This window comes from Capricornis sumatraensis, chromosome 16 (genome assembly GCF_032405125.1).
Source record: "Capricornis sumatraensis isolate serow.1 chromosome 16, serow.2, whole genome shotgun sequence".
NCBI lineage: Eukaryota > Metazoa > Chordata > Mammalia > Artiodactyla > Bovidae > Capricornis > Capricornis sumatraensis.
The window spans coordinates 37,492,475-37,519,131 of record NC_091084.1 but is presented as its reverse complement, the minus strand read 5'-3'; the positions used below and the strand labels follow the sequence as shown (position 1 = coordinate 37,519,131).

The 26,657-nt window shown below is 46.4% G+C and overlaps 1 protein-coding gene across 2 annotated transcripts in view; it reads right to left on the bottom strand.

The window, feature by feature from the left end:
* The window catches only part of PLEKHA7 (pleckstrin homology domain containing A7), a 218,241-nt gene that overhangs the window by 64,649 nt on the left and 126,935 nt on the right, over nt 1–26,657 (bottom strand). For both annotated transcript variants that reach the window (XM_068988675.1, XM_068988676.1), the window contains exons 4-8: nt 20,709–20,795; nt 7,214–7,325; nt 6,112–6,216; nt 3,504–3,576; nt 2,022–2,122 (exon numbers count right to left, since the gene is read on the bottom strand). In XM_068988675.1, the coding sequence (XP_068844776.1) occupies nt 2,022–2,122; nt 3,504–3,576; nt 6,112–6,216; nt 7,214–7,325; nt 20,709–20,795 (478 nt within the window). The remainder of the gene's footprint in view (nt 1–2,021; nt 2,123–3,503; nt 3,577–6,111; nt 6,217–7,213; nt 7,326–20,708; nt 20,796–26,657) is intronic.

Sequence of the window (26,657 nt, the reverse complement as noted above, 5' to 3'; positions counted from 1 at the left end):
ATGCCCCAGATGAGCCAGCAGAGCACAAGGCCTGCTGATGGCAGGGAGGGGTGGGAGGTGGGGGAAGAATGGCACCTAAAGGCCACGGAGAGCCCTGCTGGCTCATCCCGCAGACCCAGCGGAGCCTCAGGGCGCATCCAGCACAATGCTTAGGGGCTGCCAGGTTGGGAGTGCAGTTAGAGAAGACAGACAAGAGAGGACACATAACCCTCTAGGCTCTAGCTGCCACTGCAGATACCCTGAACAGTCTCAGGCAAGGTGTCCTAGCAATAGTTAGAGAACTGCAGTTCTGGAACCTGAGAAATGGCATCAGAGGCAAGCATAAGGCCCAGGACATAAAACACTGCACACTCCTCGGCAGCCCATGAACGTGGACTCTGAACTGCCCCAGGCCCACCCTCAGCTCCCTGAAAGAAAGACACTGCGACCCAAAGGGAAGGGACCTCTTCCACACTCAGGAAACCAGTCCTCTCTGGAGAACCGGCTCAGCATCACCAGGGTGGCCCCGAGTAGCTTTTCTTACCTCTCAGACCCTGAAGACCCCAATCAGCCCCCAAAATGGCCATGCCTTCTGTCTCCCAGACAAAATATTTAGGGAACACTCTTGGTGAAGTCTTTTTTCTTTTAAAAAGGAGAGAATGTGACAGCACATAAAAGATGTTTTCCTCGAACCTATTTTTCACACCTCCCAATGAAGTGTTAAGATGAAACATATATAGTTATTATAATCTGTTACTTTGAAGATATTCCAAATGCTGTCCCCACCACCACCAAATCATGTAACAGCGTTATCCCAATTGCTTGCCCAGTAGCAGTACTCAATCCTAGAAAGGAAGGTTTTCTAAGGAAGGTGTTCGGCTGCAAAAGACTAGTCTGAAACCCAGGGAACAAAACGTTCTCAGAGCCAACAATGAGCAGGAGAGGCTCTGAACTATTTAATAGATCACTATTACTAATATAACAATAACCATTCATTGAAACCATCTCCTGCCTCCCGCAATGGGTGCGCAGAGGACCAGAGTAAGATGTGGGAGAAAAGCAGAGAGGAAGAGAGAAAAATGGTCTTCCCTCCCCGTACTGCACATGACAGAGCACAGAGCTCGGGGTGGAGGTCTGCCTCCATCGTCTTCCAGCTCTGGGGCTGTGGTAAGCTTCTTCAGCTCTCCGATCCTCATTCTCCTAATCTATAAAACGAAGCTAATCGTACTAAACCCCCAGGCTCCCCACAAGCATCAAGTGAGGTAATGTGAATAGCAGCAGTTCTCAGCCACAAAAGGTTTTACAGGAATAAGGGAATACCACATCATGCAACATGAAGCAACGGAGGATCCAGGATCTTCAACCCACAGCAACTCTGGAGTCACTGGGGATAGCGACAGTGGTTAAGAAAGCAGGAGACCCTGTTTTGTTTTGTTTTTCTGAGACCCTGTCGCAGAAATATAGTAGTGACAAGAAAAGAGAGGTCTAAATACTTAAGCAAGGCTGAGGGACTCAAAAGCTCTGACACAAATGAAAGCACTTGTGATGGGATATTATTCTTGCTTAAAGAATTTATAACAAGGAGTCTGAGTGAACTCTGGGAGTTGGTGATGGCCAGGGAGGCCTGGTGTGCTGCGATTCATGGGGTCGCAAAGAGTCGGACACGACTGAGCAACTGAACTTAACTGAACATGAGTCTGAAACACTCAACTTCTTAACTTCTTCCCCCTCCCACTCCCAACAAAAACAACTGCTTCTGTGAAGCCATTTCTGGGAACATAATGTATCTTAGGGGCTTTCCAGGTGGCGCAATGGTAAAGAAGCCGCCTACCAAAGCAGGAGACGCGGGTTCAATCCCTAGGTCAGAAAGATCCCCTGGAGAGAAATGGCAACCTACTCCAGTATTCTTACCTGGAAAATCCCATGGACAGAGGAGCCTGGCAGGCTACAGCCCATGGGCTAACAAACGAGTTGAACACGATTCAGCGACTAAACAACATTTCTTAGGATGGCACCGCTGCATCAAAGTAGAGGGACAGTACCTTAAAGGAATACTTGCGACTTATGCGATCCTCAGGGGCCACCGGTGAGATCACGTAGCTGGGCAGAGGGATGCTCCCAAGGACCACTTCTTCTCGGCTGTCTTTGAATGGAAGAACACATCAGGATAACCTCCTGTGGCACCCTCCTTAGGATGGTCCATCCCACTCTTCCCAGGATGACTGCAGTCGTGGAGCATCCATTCAGGTGCTCCGGGGACCACTGTGCTAGCGCTGGGACCATACAGGTGAGGCAGACGGCACCCTCTCCCTGAGGATGGGGGCACACACGTGAACACACTCGGTTCCACCTGCTCACTCCTGAAATACAGTGCATACCACGCACTGTGGGGACACAGCCCAGAGCGGCACACAGCCTGGGGAAGGGAAGAAGGCTTCGGAAGGTGCTATTTAAAGTTCTGTGAAGGGTGGGGAAGGGATTCTGGGTGGTACACACCTCATGGGCAAAGTTAGAGCAGGTGGGAAATATCATACTTTCTACATCTATTCTCTTCCTCCCCCAAACCATCTTTGTTACCAGAGGTAACTTCCTAATGACAAGTTGGTCCCTCTGCTCTCTCACACAAGGTACTTGCTGACTGTTCACTGGATACAGAAGGAAAACCGACTTCCTCTGTCTAGACTCACAGCTCTGTTGCATTCGGGCCCTTAGGCATCTCCTGAGCCTCATCTCCTAGTGTGTGCTCTATGCAAGACTCTAGCCTTGAAGGTCTATCATTCCACCTTCTTCTGCTTCTAGAACTTAAGTCAAGCTGTTTCTTCTGCGCAAATGCCCATCTTCCCCCAAACATGGGCAAAGCTCTACCCATCCTAAAAAGCTCAACTTACACCCTAGCTCTTCTAAGGACCCTGCCCAAGTTCTCCACCATGGAATTAACTTCTTGCTTCCCTTGCACTGCCTAAGCACTTTGGATGCCTTCCAAAGCCCCTGTCACAGCCTAGTCTTGTCTTATAATTAGGCTATCTCTTCCTCCATATTTTGAGCCTTACTTTCTTCTCACCTTTGCACAGCCCCTAACTCTATGTACTGGGGCTTCACAAATATTCATATGGCCAATTTTATTCACCAGCTGCCCACCCAGTAACAGGGGACAAATCCAGATAATAGGTTATAAAATACAATGCTTCACCTATACTTCTCTTCCCTCCAGATTGCATCAAAGGTGTGCCTATGCCCCAAGTGGGGCAGAAGCTGAAAAAAATCCAGATCTCGAGACCCTAAGTAGAAGGCAAACCAGATTCTATTATTTTTAACTTGACAAATGGCACTTCCAGTGCTGGGACTGATAAAAATGAAGTCACCAACCATCCACATATGTAAAAGTGAACACTTTGGCAGGTTAAGAGGTTATTAATTAGCTCGGGCCACTGGTCCAAACACTGGATTTGAGAAGACCAACTTTTGTATCACCTCACCACCACCTCAGGCACAAAGAGCCCTTGGTGGCCTGAACCTCAGCTCACCTTTATAGTAAAACAAGCAATAATCAGCAAGCACAAACCACCTCCTTTTCCACAGCCTCATCCCGGAACTGTCCTGCAAAGCAAAGAAAACTAATCAGGGCAATATCTGAGCATACTGCTCCCCCTCCTTAGTTATGCACAACCTCATTCTGGAACCAAGATTTGCTCATATTCACGCTTTCTTTCCATAAATTAATAAATTTTGATTGCATAGCCTTTCTTTGAATAGGACATTAAAATTTAAATCCAGTGACGGTTTATCCCCAGGAAGTTCTGTTTCCTGTAAACAGTCTAATATATCATAAGCATCCTACTTTTAGAAAGGAAGACAAGAATTCAAAAACAGTTCTTCCAGTAAGAAAGAAATCAGCTCTTAACAAATATTTATTCATTCATTCATTCAATATGCTATAAAATATCTTCATTTGTACTGATTAGAAAATTGATTTAGCAGAGCACAGGCAACTCTACTCAGTACTCTGTAATGGCCTATATGGGAAAAGAATCCAAAACAAAAGAGTGGAGGTATGTATATGCATAACTGATTCACTTTGCTGTACACCTGAAACTAACACAACTTTATAAATCAACTGTACTCCAATAAAGATCAAAAAAAGAAAGAAAATTGATTTATATAGTATGCAACAAAGAATTTAAGTTAGCTTATTAATCAGTGAGGCAAAATTCTCATTTGACTAAGTCACCTACCGTTAAGGGACTGGTTATGCTGTTTTCCTTCTGTTCAACAGAAAAAGACCTAGATTTTCTTGAACTAAACTGTCTCGTAACAAGACTCTGCCTCTACTCATCTAAAATGTAAATCATTACATTTATTTTAAAAAAAATTTTTTTAGGTGGCTATGACAAATTTTTAAATATGGCTAGGGTAGGAAAATAGTAGTTTTAGCGTCACTTTTCTCCCAAACCTAGGAAAATTCCAGAGCCATTTTTAGCTATTTAAATTGTCTTCCTTCTGTAAAACTTTTTGACAGGCTGAAATTTTAAAAAATTTTTATCCATCCTCCATTTACTTAAGTGTTAAAAGCTTGCTAATTTCTGTATTTCTTGGTTTTATCTTCTGCATTAACTAGGTGACCTCTAAAGTCTTGGCATACGATATTTGCTTTGTTTGAAAAGCTCTTCTCCACCTTTATATATCTGCTTCAAATGTCACTTCCTCTGGGAAGCCTTTCAGGACTCCCACAAGCACAGCGACACTTTCTCTACTGGGTGTCCACAGCATCTACACAGATCTTACAGCTACAGCCCAGCCCAGGGGCCCAGGGGCCTGAGCAAGGGGGTGTCTGCTGGGGAGAAGGATTATCTGTAATCCCTTCCGTCTCACCCCACATGTCAAAGGAGCCTTTTGTTTAACGGGGACAGGGATGCAAATGGAAAAAGTCAGAGGGTGACCCAGGTAAGAAAAGAGAATGAGAAGAGAGCTGTGAGGGAAGAGGGTCTCATTAAAAGAGGATGGTGCCCAGAGGAATATTGGTCAGAAGAGGCTGGGGAGCTGCAGGAGCTGCCGTGGGGAACAGAACTGGGGGAGAGGGATCTCAAGGGGACATTTAGGAATTTCTTCTGTGTGTTGTACAAGTTAACGCCCATCTCTGTCTTCCCATAAAGCCTTGAGTAAAACCATACATCACTGCTCTCAGAATTTGTGTTTATCTGGATAATATGCTATGCGGGAGTCCGTGCTAGGTGATGACGTGACATGTGAGAGGTGTCCCCTGCAGACTATGACAGGAAGTCCTCAAGTGCAGGAACCACACGTTACTCATCCCTTTGTCGTTGCAGTGAGAACACTTCGAATACGGCGGGCATTCGGTGGGTGAGTGGGGGAATGGATGGATGGCAAGAAGGGAAGGAAGAAGACGGAAGGAACATGTTCTCTGACCCTAGGACCTCACAGCCTATCCACAGCCAGAGGACCAGAGGCAGAATAACTGGTGGTAAAGACAGAGATGAAGGATGGACTGTCGGGGGACACAGAGCTGACAGGGTTTCCAGACTGGACAGATGTGGGAGCAGGAGAGGCTGGTGGTGGTGCTGAGGTTCCTAAACCACGGGCCTGGGAGAAGGACGGCACCACCATGACCCAGGAAAAGCAGGCTAGGGGAAAAAGACAGGTAGGGGCTGAGGAGACAGTGAGTTGAGTTTGGCTGATTTGAAATCTGAGGTGCTAGGAAGCCAGATACATGTGCTAGACAGGAGAAAAGGAAAACATGGGGTTTTTCAGGCGAATGATAACAGAGGCTCTTTAACATCAGGAGGGCAAGTGCTAGCAGAGGGTTATGACAACAGAGCTGGATGCAGGCTGACCCACCCACACTTGGGTCCGAGCCCCAGGACAGGCAGTAGTACCAAGAACCAAAGCGGTTAAGTGGGCTTGGGGAAGGAAACTGCAGCCATTGAGTCGACGGTTCACTTGCAAACAGGAAGAGCACATCACTTAGCATGATCGGTAGGCAGAATCTACTGGCCTCGGACAGACTCAGGAACAAAAACCTTACTACGAGCCCCTTCCCAGCTCCCGGGGGTCAGGGGAAGGAAGAGACTCAGCAGGAACTACCTCCCTGCCACCCTCCCTCCTCAGTCTCCTTACCTGCTTGTGTAGCCAGCCCCTTACCACCACTGGAACGTTGGGGTTCCTCCGAATGGCCTGGTCCCTCTTCCCAAAGCTGTGGACTTTATTGCTGGACTTAATGATCTAGGAAAGAGCAGACTTAGTCTCTAGCAGCCGGGATGACTTGGGGAAGCCCCCAAAAGCACATGCATGATAGAAAAGCTACAGGCTCCCAGTGCCTTCATCTGCAAGGCACCGTCCTCTGATTAAAAGAACAGCGAGATGACCATGAATGGGTGGGCGCATGGCCATAGCATCCTAATTAAAAGGGGAGTCCAAGAGCTAGCAAGGTTCCTGTCTGGGTCACAGAGAAAACAAATGTAAAGGGATTTTTCAGTCGACTTTTACTAGCAGCTGCTGGCCCCAGCATGTCCTGTGGCTTTCTGAAGCAATGCTACTTTTTGGTGACAGTATTTACAAATTTCCAGATATTTACCCCCCCGCTTTCTGGTGCTCTCCCCTTCTCCACGATGCTGGTTTTCTTCCCTGCTCCTCAGTCAGTGCCTCCACAGCTTGGGCACAGACACCTTTGGGACCTCTGTCCCAAATTTTACCATGCGGTCTCCAAGACACACATGAACAGAGGTGTGGCCTTCCCAAGACACGCCAGGAAAATGAAGAATACAGCCAAGGCCCTAGCTGTCAGTCCTGGTTCTGTCAGCAATCACCTGTTTTCTTGGACATGTGACATAACCTCAAACTGGTCTCGATTTCCTGATCTCTCATTTGGGGAGATCTCTTATTATGTGTCTCCTTCACAAAACTATGGTGGAACTGCTGTATTTACAATGGATAACCAACAAGGACCTGTTGTCTAGCACATGGAACTCTGCTCAATGTTATGTGGCACCCTGGATGGGAGTGGGGTTTGGGGGAGAATGGATACATGCATATGTATGGCTGAATCCCTTCACTGTTCACCTGAAACTATCACAACACTATAATTAGCTAAACCCCAATACAAAATAAAGAGTTAAAAAACAAAAAACACTATGGTGAAGGTCAAATGCGTTTCTGGCTACAAAGGGACTTGGCAAAATACATAAGAGGGGAAGGCAAGGGCGAGTGGCCCAGAGCTCACCTTGGGGCCAGGCTTGGCCTCCACGGTGGAAGTGGTCCCCGCCGTGGACGTTTCACTGACCATGCTGGACGGCCTTTGGTTTCTCTCTTGCTTCGACATATGTGGATTTGGCCTGTGGAGAGACAGAAGAGAATCCAGTGAATAAATAGCTAGGCTGCGATGGGAAGTGGAGTCTGAGGTTTAGTTCCAGTTCAGTTCAGTTCAGTCGCTTAGTCGTGTCTGACTCTTTGTGACCCCATGAATCGCAGCACACCAGGCCTCCCTGTCCATCACCAACTCCCAGAGTTCACTCAGACTCACGTCCATCGAGTCAGTGATGCCATCCAGCCATCTCATCCTCCGTCATCCCCTTCTCCTCCTGCCCCCAATCCCTCCCAGCATCAGATTAGTTCAGATTAGAACTGGTTAATGGACCTTAAACAACCCAGGACAGATCTTCTGGATACCACTTAACTCCAGACTGCAGTCAGAGCATCACGATGTCCAGCCTACACATGCGCTTCAGGGAATCAAGAGCATGGACAGGTGGGCAGGCTCCACAGCCTGACACCCCAAGTGGCCAAGTCACTGCTGCCTGCAGTCCCAAGGCCCCTTCATTTATCCTCTTACTTGGGTGACTGTGTGCCTCATCAGATGGGCACACACGGTTACACCACTACTCTTCACGGCAAAAGCAACCCACACTCCTTACACACATACACACACCTCCATTTCCCTGGCTCCCAAAAAGAGCTGCTTATAATTAGTAACAAGAAATCACTCGCACACACACCCACACCCCCAGATACACAGAGAGAATCGCTTACATAAATGCCAGTGGGGCTTTCCTCCCAAAATAGACTACTCAACAAAGAGTCCTATTCTAGGAACACTCCATTAGCCCCAAAATAGAGCCACTGGAGATATTAACCCCTTGTGCCATGTCTGGAGAGCAGGAAGAAACGAGGCACGCCTGGGTCCCTAGTGCGGATGCCCTTGATGTGTCCCCATCAGCATCCAGCGACATCATGCTTCCCACCAAGAAGGCCAGTTACACTTCCCACTTGCCCTGGGAAGGCTGGTACCCTGGGAACATCCTGTATAACGCATAAGAGATATCGTAGAGAACCCTCCTCACCTGCCTCTACAGAGCCCCAGCATTTGCCAGACTCTTTCAAAGCAGCAGCAGCAGCAGAAAATGATCCCACACAATCCAGTCCCTATCCTTGAGCAGCTCAATGCTTGATTCCCAGACCCTGCTGACTCCAGGATCTGTAAGCCTTCCTCAAAGCGTAAGTGCCAGCAGTCTTTGGCTGGGTGCCTGCTGCTCCGACGGGTGACAGGATCCAGACAGCTGCAGTAAACTGAGGCCTTTTGCCAGAGAAGTGGAGAAACTGATTTGGAGGCCTGGGCCAGGGCCCTGAAGAGATGGAGCTGGAGGATCCAGGCAAGACACAGCCGAGGAAGACGCGTTCTGGATGTCTGTTCACCAGGCTCACTTTTACAGAGGTGCCAGGAGGGAAAATCCCAGTTTCCACTTTGGAGCTACACTGCTTCCTTCAAAACCACTGTTACTCAAAGGACAGTGATCCTTCCCACACCCCAAGACAGAGCCCCGACACCCTGCACCATCAGCAAGTCCTTCGCAGAAACAGCCGTGACCACCGTGCTTGCTGAGCTGTCCTAGCAGCAGGACCACCGCGGCGGGCATCAGCTTTCCAAGGGGCTGGGCCAGGCTGGATGCTTGGCAGCTAGAGGTGTGAGTCCCACCAGGCAGAAAGATCACTGGCTCCTTATCAGCTCAAGCACTCACTCCGGATTCCCCGCCCCCAGCCTCCGTCCCAGCCAGACTTCTGTCACTGCTCCCCACTCAGAGAATGTCGCCACACTTACAGCCCGCACACTGCTGGCAGAGGCTGTGTGCAGCGGAGAGATAACAGCCAACCGGGGGTGGGAAGGGGCTCTGAGAGGCTGCCTTGTCCAGCCCCTGCCTCCAGGCAGAACTATGCCCGAGACATCTTCCTGGAACCTGGTCTTGCCTGACTTTTCAAATTCCCAGAGGTTGAGACAAGGAAAGCAAAGAGTTCTCAGCTCATCTCAGTTATGGCAGCTACATCTCTAATCCCAAATTCAGGACACACAGTCCAACAATAAAAAAAGTTTGTTTGGGATTTTATCAAGTTTAATTGTCTCCCATTTAAGACACTGATATGAGGGTTATTACAGAATACTTGAGAAATACAAGAAAAAAGTTAGAAGCAAAGAAAACTGTAACCATAATCCTGTTATCCAAAGGAAAATCATTTTAATACTTGATATATTTACTTTCTTTCCTTTGCCTTTTTTTTTGCCACACCACACACACTGCACAATCTCAGTTCCCTAGCCAGGGACTGAACCTGGACCACAGCAGTGAAAGCCCAGAATCCTAAACCAAAAGGACACTAGGAATTTCCCTGGTATATTTACTTTCATTTTTTTGTGTTTTTAGATAATTGTGTATCTTAAGTCACTTCAGTTGTGTCCAACTCTTTGCGACCCTATGGACCGTAGCCCGCCAGGCTCCTCTGTCCATGGGATTCTCCAGGTAAGAATACTGCAGTAGGTTTCCATGCCCTCCTCCAGGGGATCTTCCTGACCCAGGGATGGAACCCATGTCTCTTACGTCTCTTGCAATGGCAGGTGGGTTCTTTACCACTAGAGCCACCTGGGGAGCCCAGATAACTGTGATCACATAGCTTTACGATCTTCCATGTTGATTTTAAAAACTTGTTGTCATCTAAACATTTTTCCTTTCTTTTAAACTCATTCATGTCATTTTAAATGACGGCATCACATTCCATCAACTAGATATGCCACTGCTCCTCAGTGGGGCAAAGAACAGATCATCTGGGTTTGTGATGGCCCAGGAAATCCAGGACAGGTAGCCACCTCTGCCATTTCTGCACCTTACAATCTCGAGCTCTAACTGTAGTCATCTTTCTGTATTCTAACCCCCATGTCACCTCCCACACTAGCTTCTGGGATGCTGGCCGGCTGGGGAGCTTTCCAGCCAAAAGTGCAAGAAGAAAGAGGACTTCCCTGCAGCCTTAGGTCAGTGAGGAAAGAAGGTATGACCACCACCTGGCGAGCCAGGTATGAACAGATTTCAGGTGGAAAAGGACCGGTTGTAGCCCCAACACTGAACATCAGTGAGGGACACTGAGGGGTAAGTGAGCAGGGAGAAACATATGAAGAAAACCCCGTACTCCGTGACTATAGAGACCTCTGCTCAGCAACATCCAGAGAAAGCAGCTTATTAGGAGACAGGACTAAAGGCCAAACTAAATCCCCCCCAGGGAGGGGACTGTGTTGTCTCTATAAACAGGGAACATGTCTTCACAGGACTCCCCACTCACACCCAAGAGTCAACCATTACCTGGCAGTTCCTGACCTGGCTCTTTGAAAGAACAAGGCACACACAGCTACCCACTTGGCCAAGTGACCAGACCTGCATTCAGGGGATGTTCCTCTGAATCTCTTCAGAGTGTGCAACGGTGTCTTAGATCCTGTGTGTGTGCGTGTGCTAAGTCACTTCCGTCGTGTCTGACTCTTTGCGACCTACAGACTGTAGGCCTCCAGGCTCCTCTATCCATGAGATTCTCCAGGCCAGAATACTGGAGTGGGTTGCCATGCCTTTCTCCAGGGGATCTTCCCAACCCAGGGATCGAATCCACGTCTCTTGCGTCTCTGGCATCAGCAGGTGGGTTTTATACCACTAGCGCCATCTGGGAAGCCCCTTAGATCCTCCAAGGTTGACTAGACTTATGACTTTCAGAAATCACTAGACATGATCTGGAATTTCAACTAGTAAAAAAAAACAAACAGTGGTCATGCTTGAGACACTATTTGATATTCAAAAATGAGGATATGAAAAAAGACTCAAAAACATTTTTCTTGCACGCCTGAAAAGCTGGCTCTGATGGAAACTTCTAGAAATCTTTTACCACAGTAGTCTGAGCAGCGGGAACATCAGTGATGCATGTGTGTAACCCATGCACACTCACTTGGATGTAGGCATTCTGGTTCACCTGCTTCAGCCAGTCACATCTTACAGGCATGTTCCCCACATAAAAGTCTGACAGGGCAGACACTAACCTGTCCTCATGTCCTCTGATTGAGTTATACTCCTGACAGGTTTCACTCAAGCAGGGCCCCCTCCCCCGGAGAAGAGCCCATGCCCGTGAGCAGAGCATCCGTGAAGGTGGTTCGGTTCCCAGGAGCTTGCCCTGAGGCACATGAGTCACAAGGATCCAGGAGAGGAGACAAAAAAAAAAAAAAATCCTGCACACGCTATGGGAAGGCAGACTCCTAGCGTCATTAAATCAAATCTATTAACTTAAAAGCCTGTTTGCCAAGTTTCCGTGCCATCCCGATTCCCAAAGTGCAGTGGGATGCTCTGAACAAAGACTTTTCTTTCCTTGACTTGGACTACATGAATGCTGATTATTTTGCTGGAGGGGTGCGGCTGAAGTTCAAAACAGTGAGCTAGAGTTTTCACTGAACTGCCTCTTCTCTGCAAAGAACAAAAGAAGACAGAACCAGACAGAAATCAGTCTGGAGAAGCCCAGGAGGAAAGTGACTTCATTCGACTCTGAACTTCCTCAGCGATGCGTCAGGTGAACCTGGGCAGGAAATCATTTTCTCTGTCCCTCCATTTACCCACCTACGAAAGGAGCTGCTTCTGCCTCCTACATTCCCAGGAGCAAATGCGTATAACATTGACAGATGCAGTTAAAAAAAAAAAAAAAGAAGTTATAAATTCAGAAGCCATTTTTTTCGTTTGGGTCTGAATTTAGGTGAGTTTGGTCGATGGGCTCCTCAGCTGTCTCTCAGTCAACATCATGAACTGGAGCAGATCACAGCAAGACCCCATCGCTGTTGTAATAGGTAGGCTGCCAGGCCAAGTATCACCAACCCGTAAGGACAGGTACACAAAGTCAAGCAAGCTGAGGACCTGCCTATACCTGTCCAGTACCTGCTGCATCAGGCCCTTTGCTGGCATTATCTCACTTCCCCCTGCAAAGCCAGTTTTACCTTCTCCATTTTGTCAAAGAGGAAACTGAGGCTCGGAGAGATTAATGACCAGCTCAAGAGAGTAGCTGGATTCCAAAACCTGGACTCTGTCACAGAGATACCAACCCATGGCAAGTCCCAAGGTCTGGCAGAAATAGGCCTCTGCTCTTCTCAGCCCCAAGACCAATCCCCAATCCAAGAAGATCCTGGGATGGTGGAAAGACCATGAGCCCAGAATAACAGGATCTCAACCACCCTCTGCAGTTTACTGACTCCCTCCATGAGTCACACTGCTACTCTGGGCCTCAGTTTCCATTTATGCAAAATGAGAAGAGAATTCTCATCTCAGAAGATGGTCCTGTGGACAGAAATGATGCTTTGAAAACCATGAAGCATTACACTCAATGAAAAGCACTGCTTGTGACTATTATCATGGAGATTCCAGAACATAAATCTCAGGTGCACTTTATTATTTGCAAGGCACTATCTCTTCAGAAAGCTCAAGGTACCAAACAATTAACTTCTCAACAGGAATCATTTCCTACAAACAGACTTTTAAACACCTTATCTGGGGCTTCTCTACTGTGTAATAACCCTGTGACTAGGAGGTTGGCCTCCCATTCTTTGCCCAGAAGAAAGATAACATCAAGAGTCTTCAAGGCTATGATAGGAGGTTAGGAAACTATGGGGAATCAGGAATCTCTTACTAGGAAGACATCATTAGATGACATCTGTGCCCCATTAGTTCCTAGAGAAACCGGCAACCCAATTCATGCTTTATCTGCAAGGATTCTACATGGAGAACTCAGCTAAAATTACTGGGTGCATGAGAAGAGGCACATTCACAAACAACCAGCACAACCAGCATTTTTTATGGCACTCACACCCACCACCTAAGGGGTTTGGGAAAAGCAACACAGAATGAAAAGCAGGAATAAAACAAAGTTCTTGTCCGAAACAGGCGGACACCTCCACACTCCCTCTTCCAAGAAAAAGAGACACTCAGACAGACTGCCAAGGCTCCCTGTACACTCCCAACACCCTGGGGGAGGCTGTCTGACAGGGGTTTTCATTCAGCAACCGTGGCCTCATTACTCAACTAAGGCTTTCTGCATTCCTTCCCCTTCCTCCCCAGCTCCTCTCTGGAACACAAGCTCTAGTTCCTCTCCCTACTCCGCATCACTCTGGGAGCCGGAAACCAGCTCAAACAGCACCCCTCACCTGGCACAGAAACAACCCAGTGAGCCTCAAAGGCTGCTCTCTCCTGCCTCCAAGCCCAGAGTCCCACTCTGCCATGTGAGCCTGGTCCAGTCTTCCGCTGTTCAGGCTCCACGTCTCTGTCTACGACAAGAGAGAACCAGACTTTGACCTCTGTCTGCCATTTCACAGATGCTACAATTCTAACCCCAGCCTTTGGCAAGCCCTCTTCTGGAGTATCTCCTCCTCCTGGATTACCAGGCAGTCATTAGAAAATAGCCTTTTCTGATGGAGATCTGGGTACTTCCAAGACTAGGAGGAGGTAAAAGAAGAGGACAAGGAGGGAAGTCACAGAAGACAAAAATCACTGTGCAGGCAGCAGTTTCCCTTCCACACTCAGCGAAGCCACCACCGCAGCATCTCCCTCAGCACAGAAAGCCAGAGACGTGGTTGCCGTGTGGCAATCACCGAATATCCGGTGCCAGTGCCCTCCAAAACAGCAGCATCAAGAGCCAAGCCAACACTCAGATGCCTGAATGATTAAGGACACCATCATCACCTCTCCCCTTACCTGTGATTGTCACCAACACCGTCTCCTAGACCAGGAAGGAAAACTGAACAGTCAAGTTTCTGCTTCTGGCTTGCCAGGTGTTCCCATTTTTCCTCATTTTTCTGCTGCCATGGCAACCAAATGCAACAGGCAAAGCTAGTCCAAGACTGCCTGTCTGGAAAGACAAGGTGCTGGCTGTATCAGCTGCAGACAGCAACACATCAGCCTCGCAGCCCAGGGCTCAGCAGATGAGCGATAGGACAGACTCCTTGTTTGAGCTCAGAGTTGTAGGATGCCCTCTCTACCATCCTGGGCTCTCAATCTCTCACTGCAAGCTTTCACCAACTTGAAAATGCAGAAGAACGAGAAACAGCCATCTCTGGCAGCACGAGATACCCCACCCCTAGGCATAATCAGCAAATGCCTTGGATAGTCTTGCCCTGCCACCTGCAAAATGAACCCCCAAAGAGGTCAAAGGTCAGGAAGAGAAGATGTACCTTCAGCGAGACAGTATCTTTTAAAGTCATATCCTCCAAACACCACTCATGAAATTCTAGGCAATTCCAACCGTTATTTTTTTCCAACATAGTCCAAGGAGAAAATGAAGGGCTGCTCAAATCCCAGCGGAAGGACCAAGCTAAACTTACTCAGATGCCCAGAATGACAGGCCAGGCAAGGGTCCTCTTCCTAGGTTAGGAAACTCCAAGGCAATCTTAGGGGCCTTACAGCTGGCTTCTGAGCACAACAGCAGGCTTCTGAACTTCCAGAATGCATACTCGCTCAAGCAGGCCCCATCTCAATATCAAATGCTTGACAAAGCCTGGGATCAGTGTATACAGCCTGCTGTCAGTCAGCTGCCAACGTCACGGCTCCGGAATGCTTCTCTCCTCTTCCCCAAGAGCTGCAGAGGCGTCTGTCAGTGGCTTCCTGGGCTTCCCAGCACCAAAGAGAGAATACTCCTGTGCACAGTGCCAGCCACCAAAACCACAGCTGGGAGTTCTCTGCGCCCAGGCTTCCGCCACAGTGTATGAGAGCCCTCAGGTGTGGCCCTCTAAGCCACACACTCCCAAGTAAAGAAAATCACCGAAACTCAGGAAAGAGGCCTTCAGAGGAGACCAATCGATCTAGTCATTGGAAATGAGCCCTGTAAACAGGCTTGAGAATGCTTTCTGGAGAAGAGACTTTGAAGGGAAGCTGGTGCCTTTCAAGCAAGCATGAAGCTATTAGATCAAATTTCATTACTGCAAATACAATTAAAATTAAAACCTCTAAGTAGCAGTAGCCTACTTAGCCAGCACATTAATGCCTAAGCACAGCCAAGGAAGGGGAATGTCTCTCCAAGACCACTGAAATGAGAGGCAGTATGTATGGTAGTCAGTGGCATAGCATCTGGGGCTAGACTACCTGGATTCAAATCCTAACTCTGCCACTTATTAACTGTGCAACTTCTGGCAAGACTCTCAACCTCTCTGTGCCTCAGTATCCATGATAATGATGGTATTTTCCTCAAAGGACTGTTGTGGAAATAAATACATGGAAACTACCTAGAAAAGTGCCTGATAATAAATCAAAAGGGCTCTAGGCATTATCTATAAAAAGAATAGTAATATTATTAATGGAAAAAGTCAACTCTTATCCTAAGAAGCAGATGACTTCATTTAGTGTTAAAAATGAGATTCCAGATCTTGAAATAAGAGATAGAAAATCACCTCCCTTGAAAATTATGGACTAAGAGAAAAGTTGCCTGCCTTTAACTTTTACTCATTGATACAATGCTTGCCTTCAGCAGCCACACAATAGGCATACCCCACTTCCACCTGCCAGCCCTTCTTGAAGACTTCAAGTATATCCTCCTTCATCTTCCCTACAGACTAAACATAGGACAGGGTTTCCAGACCCCTTACCATAATGGTCCCTCTCCTCAGGGGAATCTCAGTTGCTCAACATCCCTCTTGATATTTAGTACCCAAATCAAAGTGTTTGGGGCTTAGCATATCCTTTGGGCTCCATAAACTCGGAATGAAATTAATTAAGTAGTCCACAAATATCATGATAAACGAGAACTACTCTCCCCCTTTCTCTACACACTATACTTTAATTAATACAGCCTGGGCTTATATTAGCTCTTCCAAGAGATATTTCCTATTGGCTTGGGTGTGCAGAAGTCTCCCCTGGGGGTCAGGCTGCAGGACCTGTTGACTGATACCCACGTGCCTTGAGGGTTCTGACAAAGAACTAGGTAGCATAATAAAAAAGGTAAAATGAGAAAACGCTCTAGTCATGTAACAAAAGAAGCTCGTCAGCGCCAATCTCAAAAAGTCCTGCTTCCCTTAATAAATCTGCTCTGTGGATTATTAAGTGTAGTCATTAGTGCTGACCAACAAGTATTTCTGATTCTATTCCCAGATGCCTGGTAGAAAAGCACTTCCTGCCCCTTTGGCGTGAGGAGTGATCACGTGACTTGTAGCCAATGAAATGTGAGTGAACTTTGGCGTGAGGAGTGGTCACATGACTTTTTGTAGCCAATGAAATGTGACTGGATGTGCCAGGGTGCAGTTCGCCAAGTTGCCTTTTGCTTGCATTTGGCAATCATGGGAGCACAGGGGTGCAGGCCCTTCAGTAAAGGTGACAGAGCTGAACCCCTCAGGTGGCCTGTGATGAACATGGAGTGCAAGTGAGAAATAAAGTTGTTGTTGTTACCACGGCAGAGCCTAGGCCATCCTGACTGATTCTGTATTACTGACACGGAAACCAGAACACTCAGAGTTCACGTCCTCGGGATCTGCCAGATCATAGCTTTCATTTTCTTTCTCTTCTCCAAGTTTCTAATCTGTAAAATGGAAAAACAGTCTTTTGGTGGGCATGTGCCTGGTACACCGAACAGCTCAGGGAAGCCCCACCTGCCAGCGGCCGGGAAGACGGGTTATCTGTCTCATCAGGAATGCTTTAAAGGAAGTCTCCACGGAGAATTTTTTTCTTCCTACAGGAGAGAGGATCCCAAGATTACCTGACTAAATCCAAGATTACCTGACTAAGATTGCCACCGTAGCCCAAAGAATGATGGGTTATCTGAAGGAGACTTAGGATGAACAGAAGAATCTGGGAGTGATTTAGGGGAGATGGGAACAGCAAGTTATCTAAGTCAGTGGTTCTCAAGCATTTACCAAAGTCAGAATCACCTGCAGGCTCGTTAAAACATAGTTTACAGGGATCCCACCTCCAAAACCTCTGATTCAGTAGGGATTTGAGAATCTCCAACAAGTTCCCAGGTGATGCTGGTTCAGATGGCTCTAGAAGGATTCACTCCAAAAAACCAGGGTGGAGGCTCTGATAAGAGAAGTCAATGTGACCTTAACAGATCCTCTTTGGAGAAGGAAAAGGAAAGAGCCAGTTTTTCTTTTTCTACCAATATATTAATCTGAGAGCTGATATAAAAGACACAAACGGTCACCTCAGTCTTTTCATTTTTTTCTCACCACGTATCACACTACACAACAAAAGTAAGCTCCTCCAAGGGAACAAAGCAGAAAGTATTCGTTAGCACAGTTTTTAAAAGGAATGGTTTCTGTGAAGGGAAAGCATGCCTCACTCACCCTTCAGGAGCTCCCCCAGGATTTACCTGGAGGTAAAGTCAAGTCTATTTCAGGAGGAAGGAATTTGGATAATTGGCTGCAATGTCCCTCTCCAACCTTATCTCCTTCGCAAACCTCCACTACAAGTCAATCTTCTTGCCAAGGCTCGTCACACTTGACCCTCACACACATGCATGCTTATCTTCTCTTATCTAAATCCTGCCCCTTCCTCCACGTTAGGACCAGACACTTCAAGAAAATCTTCCCTCTCTTTAGTCACCATCACAGACAATCAATCACCAAATCCTGTCAATTTTACCTCCCAAGTAGCTCCAGAATCCACTGGGGGCTCTTCGTTTTTCACTCTAACTCACCTCGTATGGAGTCCCCATGCTCTCCCCTCTTGGTCTTTGAATAACCTTGACTGGACAGATCTCAATTTAAAACATCTTTTCCCAGTGTGGAAAGGCCTTCCACGATCCCCAAGGCCTAAGCCAGGTGAGAACCCTCATTTATCAACTTCCATTGAACCCCGTGCTCCCTCTATCCCGAGCATTTATCACATTTGTGATCTCGTGTGATTATCTTCCCTACTCAACCGTAAGCTCTTCACAGACAGGACCACATCCGTCCTGCTTGCCACTGTCACTGCACAGGCCGGCACCGCCCCTGATGTAGGCGCCCACTAAGTATACAGTGAAGAAGTGCAGCAGTCACCACATCAGTCCACAGAAACCATCCCTTCCTCTCAATGCCTAAAGCACATTCTGTTTGCTTCAAGGAAATGTCTGGCCATATAGTTGTACCCATCATCTGAGATAAGCAAGCACCCCTTAAGACATCCAGGAAATGAGATCTAGAGGGAAAAACTGACCCTTCAAAAGAAGGAATGTCTTTTCCTTGGAAACTGGATGGGACTAAGATTAGCTGTGGAGGTATTTTGGTAGGATAAAGAGGCCGCCTCCTCAGAAGTAGTCAGGGGATAAAGTCTTCTGTTAACAAGGAGGAAAAGGATGTGTGTGACAGAAGTGTTTAGTGATGGAAAATGTGCATTTCTCCAGAAGCTCTTATTAAGGCTGGTAACTTCTCAAGCTAAGTGTTCTGATGGATTCTACCAGACCTTTAATAACGACAGGCGCCCGTGTCTCTCGGATGCCTAAGGACTGGGGGCTGAACTCAATGACCTCCCTAAAGCCTCTGACCTTCAGGATTCTATAAACAAACTCATTCCAAGCTGGAATTCAGAGAATCCACATTCTGACTTTGTCTTTACACAGCAGTTCTTTTTTGATGTAGGAGATAAGATAATCTTTAGCTTGTACCCACTCTTTCTCTAGTAGTATTAATCCTTTCAAAGTCAGACATCCCTCCTACCTGCTACAAGCCCCACAGTCTGGCTGCCATGTCCTGTGGGCTGCCAGCACCAAAATAATTGAGCAAACAGCTTCTGACTAGGGAAAGGCTTAGATCTGACCAAAGAAATCAGGCTGGGGTGACATCCTGGCTTTTCTACTGCTAGCCAGGCAATTTGGGGCAAGTGACATGACTTTTTCGGGTCTTAGTATCTTTCCCTCTAAAATGGTGATGATGGTCTACCTCTCAGGATTATTGTATTAAATGAGATATGCACAGAAAATCCCCTGCACAGAGTAGCATGCAGGGAATGCCAGTATGATTATAATTACAGATTTCTGGTTTTAAAAGTTTTTTTGATAATGATTCTAAGCTGAAAACACTGAGATGAAAAAACTGAGATGAAATAATATGTTTAGAATTAGCTTCAAAATAATCCAGAGGTGAGGGGGAGGATAGAGACAAAATAAAATCAGCCATGTTTTAGAAACTGTTGAAGATAGATAATGAATATATCAGATTTATTATTGTATCTCTCTACTTTTGTATACATTTGATGTTTTCTACCTTAATTTATAAGTGTAAGTACTACAAGAGCAAAACACTGTAAAAATATAAATACTGATAATATAAGGTTACATTTGAACATATCTAAGTGACAAAACAGAAGAAAATTGATTTGAAGGGGAAAAAGAAATACCCTTGGGAATTCCCTCCCGGTCCAGTGGTAAGGACTCTGCGTTTTCACCGCCAAGGGCTCCAGTTCAATCCCTGGTCAGGGAACTAAGATCCCACAAGCCGTGTGGTGTGGCCAAATATATATATACATATATATGGGCTGGCACTAGGGGTAAACAACCCGGCTGCCAATGCAGGAGATGTAAGACACACAAGGTCGATCCCTGGGTCAGGAAGATCCCCTGGAGGAGGGGGTGGTAACCCACTCCAGCATTCTTGCCTGGAGAATCCCATGGACAGAGGAGGTTGGCAGGCTACAGTCCACGGGGTTGCACAGCCAGATATGACTGAAGTGACTTAGCACACACGCATGCACATATATATATATATGCATATATATATATAGCAAAAAAAAGAAAGAAAAACCCTTAAAGCCAATATCTCTATTAGTTTCTCAGACAGAACTGTTTTCTTCAAACAGAGTTGTCTCTAGTGATCAGTATGAAACACAGACACTTGTACATATTTCTCTGCTTTCATTTTTGGGAGAACACATCCCCAAAATCTGTGCATGGGCTGTACATGACAAGCCCTGGGTGGTAGAACCTGCCTCTGAGCACCCAGAAGCCCTGCTGAAATGGGACTGAGGAGCAAGAAGTTCCTGTGTTAGGAAAAGCAAGCACAAAGGACTCAAAATGTTCAGGGACAAAGGGTGCCACCAGCCCTCCTCTCTCCTAAGCCCTGGCTTTGGGCTCCTATGTGAGGCTTCCTCAGGAGGCTATACTTACAATACTTTCAACAACAGGAGAGAGGGTCCTCTCAGAGCATAACTAGTGTGTAACGTGATACTTGAGGGGAAAGGGAACTTTGAAGAGGCTCTGACAATACTCATCACAGCACACCCCCATATCATCTCCCCTATTCCACATCTACCTACTGAGAGAAGTCTAGAGATTGAAAAACAAAATTCTTGAGTTTCACCTTGAAGCAAACGATCCACTCCAAGCCCCTATGTCTGAGAGAGAAAATAGCCCAACAAGCTTTGTTTTGAGCAAATGCCTTTAAGTTCCCAAGCTGTGCCTAAAAAAGGAGAATACACAAATGTACTTACTCTTCTTCTTGAAGAATAAATTCACTATTTTCTGGAGAAAACTGCCCACTCACAGGATGCCTGAAGGCTGTGGTCTGCTGGTTATGGCTAAAAAGAAAGAGAGAGATAATGAATGAGAAGTCATGTGAGTGGAAAGGCTCACAGACACAACAGGTCACTGATGTCTGAAGACCCCTGCTCATCGCAGACTCCTCCCAGGGTGAGCCTGCCGCCCTTGACTTGGAGAGACACTCTGTCAGAACCCAGCTGCATTTAAAAACCGAAAACCTCCAGCTCAGGTGCCAAAGTCCATTAAAGACATACAGGGGTTTCAATTCTAGGCAAGTCTTACCCCCAAGACAACACTGGATCTTAGAGAGACAGTCCATGAAGTGCTTACTCCTACAAACTGACTCGCTCAGTGAAAAGTTAATTTAAGATGGCACGAGCTGAGAACAAGAATGAAGGAAAGCAGACGGCACTTTCAACAGCTTCTGAAACCCACGAAGCAGGGCAAGAATTCTAAGAATTAACACCCACCCAGAAAAATCTATCTTCTTAAAATTCTTCTCCCTATTACAGAATGTCTTCACTTCAGTGATGGGATATAAATGTATGGGCATGTCTCTGCAACATGACCTGTACAATTTCAACACTGTGCAGTTTCTATCACCCTTTTGATGTGAGGAGGGATCAGCTTCCACGCCGAGTTGACAGACACAACCAGAGTATGTAGGTGTTTTGTGTATTCATAAAGGCTGCCTGCTTCTTTGAAAGGAAGGGGGAGTTGGCTTTAAAGGCTGCAGTTCTGCTCCATGAATAAACTAATCTAACCTCCTCTTTTTTCCTTTAAAGAATATGATTTATGTTAAAATGTTTTTCTCAACTGCAAAATCATAGTTATTTTAGAAATTTTAGAAACTATGGAAAGAAAAAGTCACTTGTGATCTCACTACCCAGACATATACATCTGGATTCTCTTTCCCAGCTTTTCTTTTTACCTTTAAATCATTTTATTCTTTTTAATGTGATTTTACTGTATTTAGAAATCTGTATCCTGCTTTTTTCACATCCAATTAACACAGAAAATTTCCTATGTAATTAAGATGTCTTCATTTGAATTAGGTGAATAATAGTCTTTTGTAAGTGTAAAATTTATTTTCATATAATTGTTCAAAAAATGTTTACTGGCCATCTATGTGCCAGGTGCTGTTTTAGGTCCTAGAGATACAAAGTGAACAAAAAAGTCCTTACACCGTGATGCTTACATTCTAGAAAGATTTACATTCTTCTAATGCTGGGCATTTTAGGTGCTTCCGCTATCCCACTCCCCATTATTACAGTCAATATATCTTTGCATATGTGGGCTTTATCTGCAATTCAAATTATTTCCTTGGGTTAAAGTCCCAGAAATAAAATTACTAAACAAAGGGCATGGTCATTTTTTTAAGGCTCCTAATATAGACAGTTAAAATGCTTTTACTGTCAGAGTCAATATATCATCTTAGTTCGATAGTGTTAAGATATCAGTCCCATCTCCAAATTGAGCCCTGACTCACCCCAGACATTAGTAGGTTTAAATGAGCATAGCATAAAGGTTAAAAAAGCAAAAAGAAAAAAATCTCCAAGCCCAAGTCTGTCTTACTTTGCCTGGGGCCACCAGGGCATCCTGCGCTGGGGTGTCTGGGTAAGGCTGGCACTGAGGTCTGAGCAGCCAGAATCCTAATGAGCCAGATGTGAAGCAGGCAGAGCCATCAGGCCAGGCTGCTCCCTGGCCCTGTGACCGAACACTACCCCTGGCACCCTCTCAACCACCACCAGCCTCCAAATTCTCAGCTCCTGGTTCCAGGCAAAACCCTTGGAATCCCATGACCTCATCTGGCTGGCAGCAAGCTGTTCTTCCCCAAAAAAGCAGAGTTAAGGCATGAGCATCTAAATAAGGGTGAGAAGCAAGCCCCCTTGACATCTATTTCAGAAATCTTTGTATTGCATTCATGGGCTAGGCTTGATTTTTACCAGTTTCTTTTAGTCATCTCCATTCACCCTAAAGAAGTCCCTAAACACAAGACATCTGAAAAACACCATGGAATTTGAAAACACAAACCCTAACTTAAACCTGCCTCATTTTTTTCTGGAGAAAAAACACCGTTCTGCTCATAATGGGAATAACAATAATTTCTATCCACTATTACCTCTAAAAAAGTCTTTTCTTATATAACTTAGCTATTGGTACCATCAACTCCTGCTTTATGAATGAGGAAATGGCTCAGAGACGTTAAGTGACTTGCTCAAGATAACTTCGTCAATAAGCAGTAAGACTGGGACATGAATCCAGGTCTTCTATATCTAAATTTGATGCTCTTTGCATAATAACCTGCTGTCCCCTTCCCTCAGAAGTCCACGGGGCTGGCAGCCTCCTAGGCATGATCAGAAGTCCCTAAAAACAAAGCATGTGAAACAGCATCTACTGCTATTCCCTCTCCCTCCCCACCTCCTTCCTCCCCCTCAGCCCGGGGCCAAGCTCCTGAATGACAACACCTGTGTGGCACGCAGGCACCCCAAAGGCACCCCCAATCAGCCTTTGGTCCTATCACAAGGTCAGCCTGGTGAATTTCCGGCAGAAGGAGGCAAAGAGCAATACTTCTCTGTGCCTGGAGCGGCATTCAGCAAAGACTTCATAAACATTGTACAACTCGAATACCAACTCCTAGCTAGGCTCCCCACGCTCAACGTGTACCAATTTAAATAGGCCCAGACTCTTGGGTAAACGAATTCTGAGCTGGAAGGTGTGGGCACTGTGAAGATTTTCACACTCTAACATAAGAAGAAAGATAGTTTTTTAAAGTGGATAAAAATATAGCTGTCATTTGATCAGACCTTAGAGGCAGCTCCCCAGCCTTTCTTCCCTAATACGGATGCTGCCCTTTTTGCCAAAAATAATTATCAACCACTGCACCATCACCACCATTTCCTGCACTTACATGGAGTTTTAAGTGTGGTCACATTCATATAGTATTTGACTCTCCCAAGTACCCACTGAGGTAGACAGCACAGATATTTTTATTTCTATATTATACATAAGGAAATGAAGATCTGGGTTATGGGATGTTACTGGATCACTAAATTTAAAAAAAAAAAAAAGAGGATTCAATACATTTGAGAAAAGAGATGAATCAAAGTACTGCCTCCTGAATACTGAGGTCTTAAAATTTGATGATTTCTGATTAAACCTGCCCAGCTTGCTTATGGCAGAGCTTCTGGTTCAGCACTTTTTGAGCAAAGAAGAGTTAGGTCCTTGGACTATTTCATTTAATCTGCCTGAACACCCAAAAGGGCAGGCTGTGTTTCATCAGAGCAAACCACAGGTAAGGAAAGGCCCAGAAAGGGTAAATGACGTGCCCTCAACAGTCAACTCCTGTGTTCCTGCAACTACCACCCTTCTGATGTCTTTATATCACTCCAGGCTCACCCTCATGAAATGGAGGTTACCTACTCAACACTGGATTCCCACACCCATTTGGAGACCACAGGGTCCTCGGGCTTTACCTGCTGTCCTTGACCCCTCAGCCAAAACTCCAAGCTTGCTCCGTTTCATGATTTTTTATTTTCTATAAACCCATGACGAATCTCATGTCCTATCACCTTGTCTTAAGACACAGTTAGCAGGCACAGACAAATCCCCTGAAATACCTGTTCTTAAACCTGAATTGCCACCTTGCTCCCGGGCAGTGATGGAGATGGCCCGGCCAGGAGCCAGGTGGCTGGTTTCAATGGAGCCCAGAAACTCTCTTCTTTCCATACAAGGGCTTCTGTTGCTCTTCAGAAAGTTACTCAGCAAGTGAGACAGAACATAGCCTAGCCTTTATTCTCAGATCTCACTCTTCCTCCCAGGAACAGTCGTCCAGGTGGAATAGCAGCCAGTGTTGCCTGCGAGAGGACCAGGGAGCCCAGGTGGAAGGTGGCAGGGAAGGACAATCCCCGTACAGGCGGGCCATAGGTAACCATCCACGTAAACAAGCAGGTCTTCACAAGCCCTGGGCTGGAAGGACTTGGGCTAGGCCCTAAAGCAGTCTGACAGCCAAGGCAGGAGACGTGATAAGAGAACAGAGTGAGGACCAGGGGGAACTGCAGGCTGATTTGAGCTCAGTAGAAGGAAGAGCCCACCACACACAGGGCGAGTAAAAGGCAAATGAGTTCTACAGCTTCTTGCAATGTTTTTGCAAAGTTAAATCTTCCATTCATACAGATTTTGACTATAATGTGAACAGCGACTCTGGCTGGTTAAACATAAAGGTTCCAATTTAGCACGGCTGTCCTTTTCGGCATGGGGAGAAGTTCAGGGAGTTTATGTGAATGGTGCCCAAGAGCAGGGTCGGACTAGCCTGATAAATCTACTTTTCTGCCAGTGGTGGTATTGGTATGCTGAGAGTGCGGCAGATCTGCTCTGTCAGCACCAGTTCTTATCTGGCCCCTGCTATAAAGAGGAGAAGAAACAGCTTAAAATGTAAGGAAAGTATCCGGCCTCAGAGCTCACAGAAGGACTCTGTCAAGGCTCTCTTCTCATCGGTATGCTCGGCAGCAGCTCCCACTCTGGACCTTCTGGCTCCTCAACACAGCTCCCAGATTACTGTAAAAGGGTCACCCTGCAGACCTCAAGCCACGGTCAGCACTGCCTCCAGGCTTGTTAAGGCCCTTACTATCTTTGTTCTAAATCCCAGTGTCTCCAGGAAACCAAGGTGCCAGGTCACAAAATAGTGCTCCTAGTTAGATCCCCGAATTGATAATCCAAACTCCAAAAACGTTAAGAAACTGCCTCCCTGCCTTCAGCTTCCATCCGGGCTGCAGGGTAAAGACAGCGGCCAAGAGTCCCGATGGCATCTCTACACTCCCTCAACACTTCTCAGGCAACTTTTGTTCTCTTCTGCTTAACACTTTTACAGAATTGCTCATTTAGTACACAGTGTCACTGCTATTCATGTGGCATTCCTTACGGGGGGCTTAGGAGGTTACTGATGTGGTCTTTAGAGCTTGCGCTCTTTTGAAAATGTCAAGCAGCTCTCTGCACACCAGCATGACTCTGACAGGCCCTTCTTCCAGAAACACGGGAAGCAGGCCTTGACAAGCCAGCAGATAGTCCCCATCCTCTCTCCAAGTGAGTGCCATCAACACAGTACTAACCAACCTCCTTCAATATCCACCCTGCGCACCACATCAGTCCAGAGTCCTGGGGTCAGAAGATCTGGGTGTAAACCAGAACAAGCCACCTCAGGTCTCTGAGCCTCAGTTCTTCCGTTTACACACAGGGAAAGGTTGTTGTGAGGATATATGAAAGGGCATCACACAATGCCTGGCATACAGAAGGTACTCAATTAATGTCCATTGAACCTGGCTGTGTCTTGACAATGGCGGTAACTAACAGGCATCTAAATTGGAATAGGGCAAAACCAGAATGAGTCTCCTCGCCTCACTCCCACCAAACCCAATAATCTTCCCTTCAGGTTTCCCTTTGTCCATTAAAAGCATCACTATTCAACAACCTAGGAGTCATCCTCCACTCTTACCTTAACCTCCACATGTCATATATTAGCAAGTCCTGCTGCCTCCACCTAAGAAACATACTCCGAATCCATACACTTCCTTCCATGTCTACAGCCACACCCTAGTCATCACAGCAGCCACCTAACTGCTCTTCCTGCTTCCACTCTGGCCTCTATACCATCCATCGTCCTCACCAAAAGCCTGATGGATCTTTTAAAATATCAGATAACACACACTTCCCCTTAAACCGTACAACAGCTCCACATCACCCATAGAGTTAAAATTCAAGCTCCTTACCTTGGCTTCCAAGATCCCAGGTGATCTGGCCCCTGCCTAGTCCCATCCTTTTCCTACACCACTCTCCTTCCCTGCTCTGCTCCAGCCACACTCATCTCCTTTCTGCTCCCTGAACACTAAGCTCTTTCCTACTTA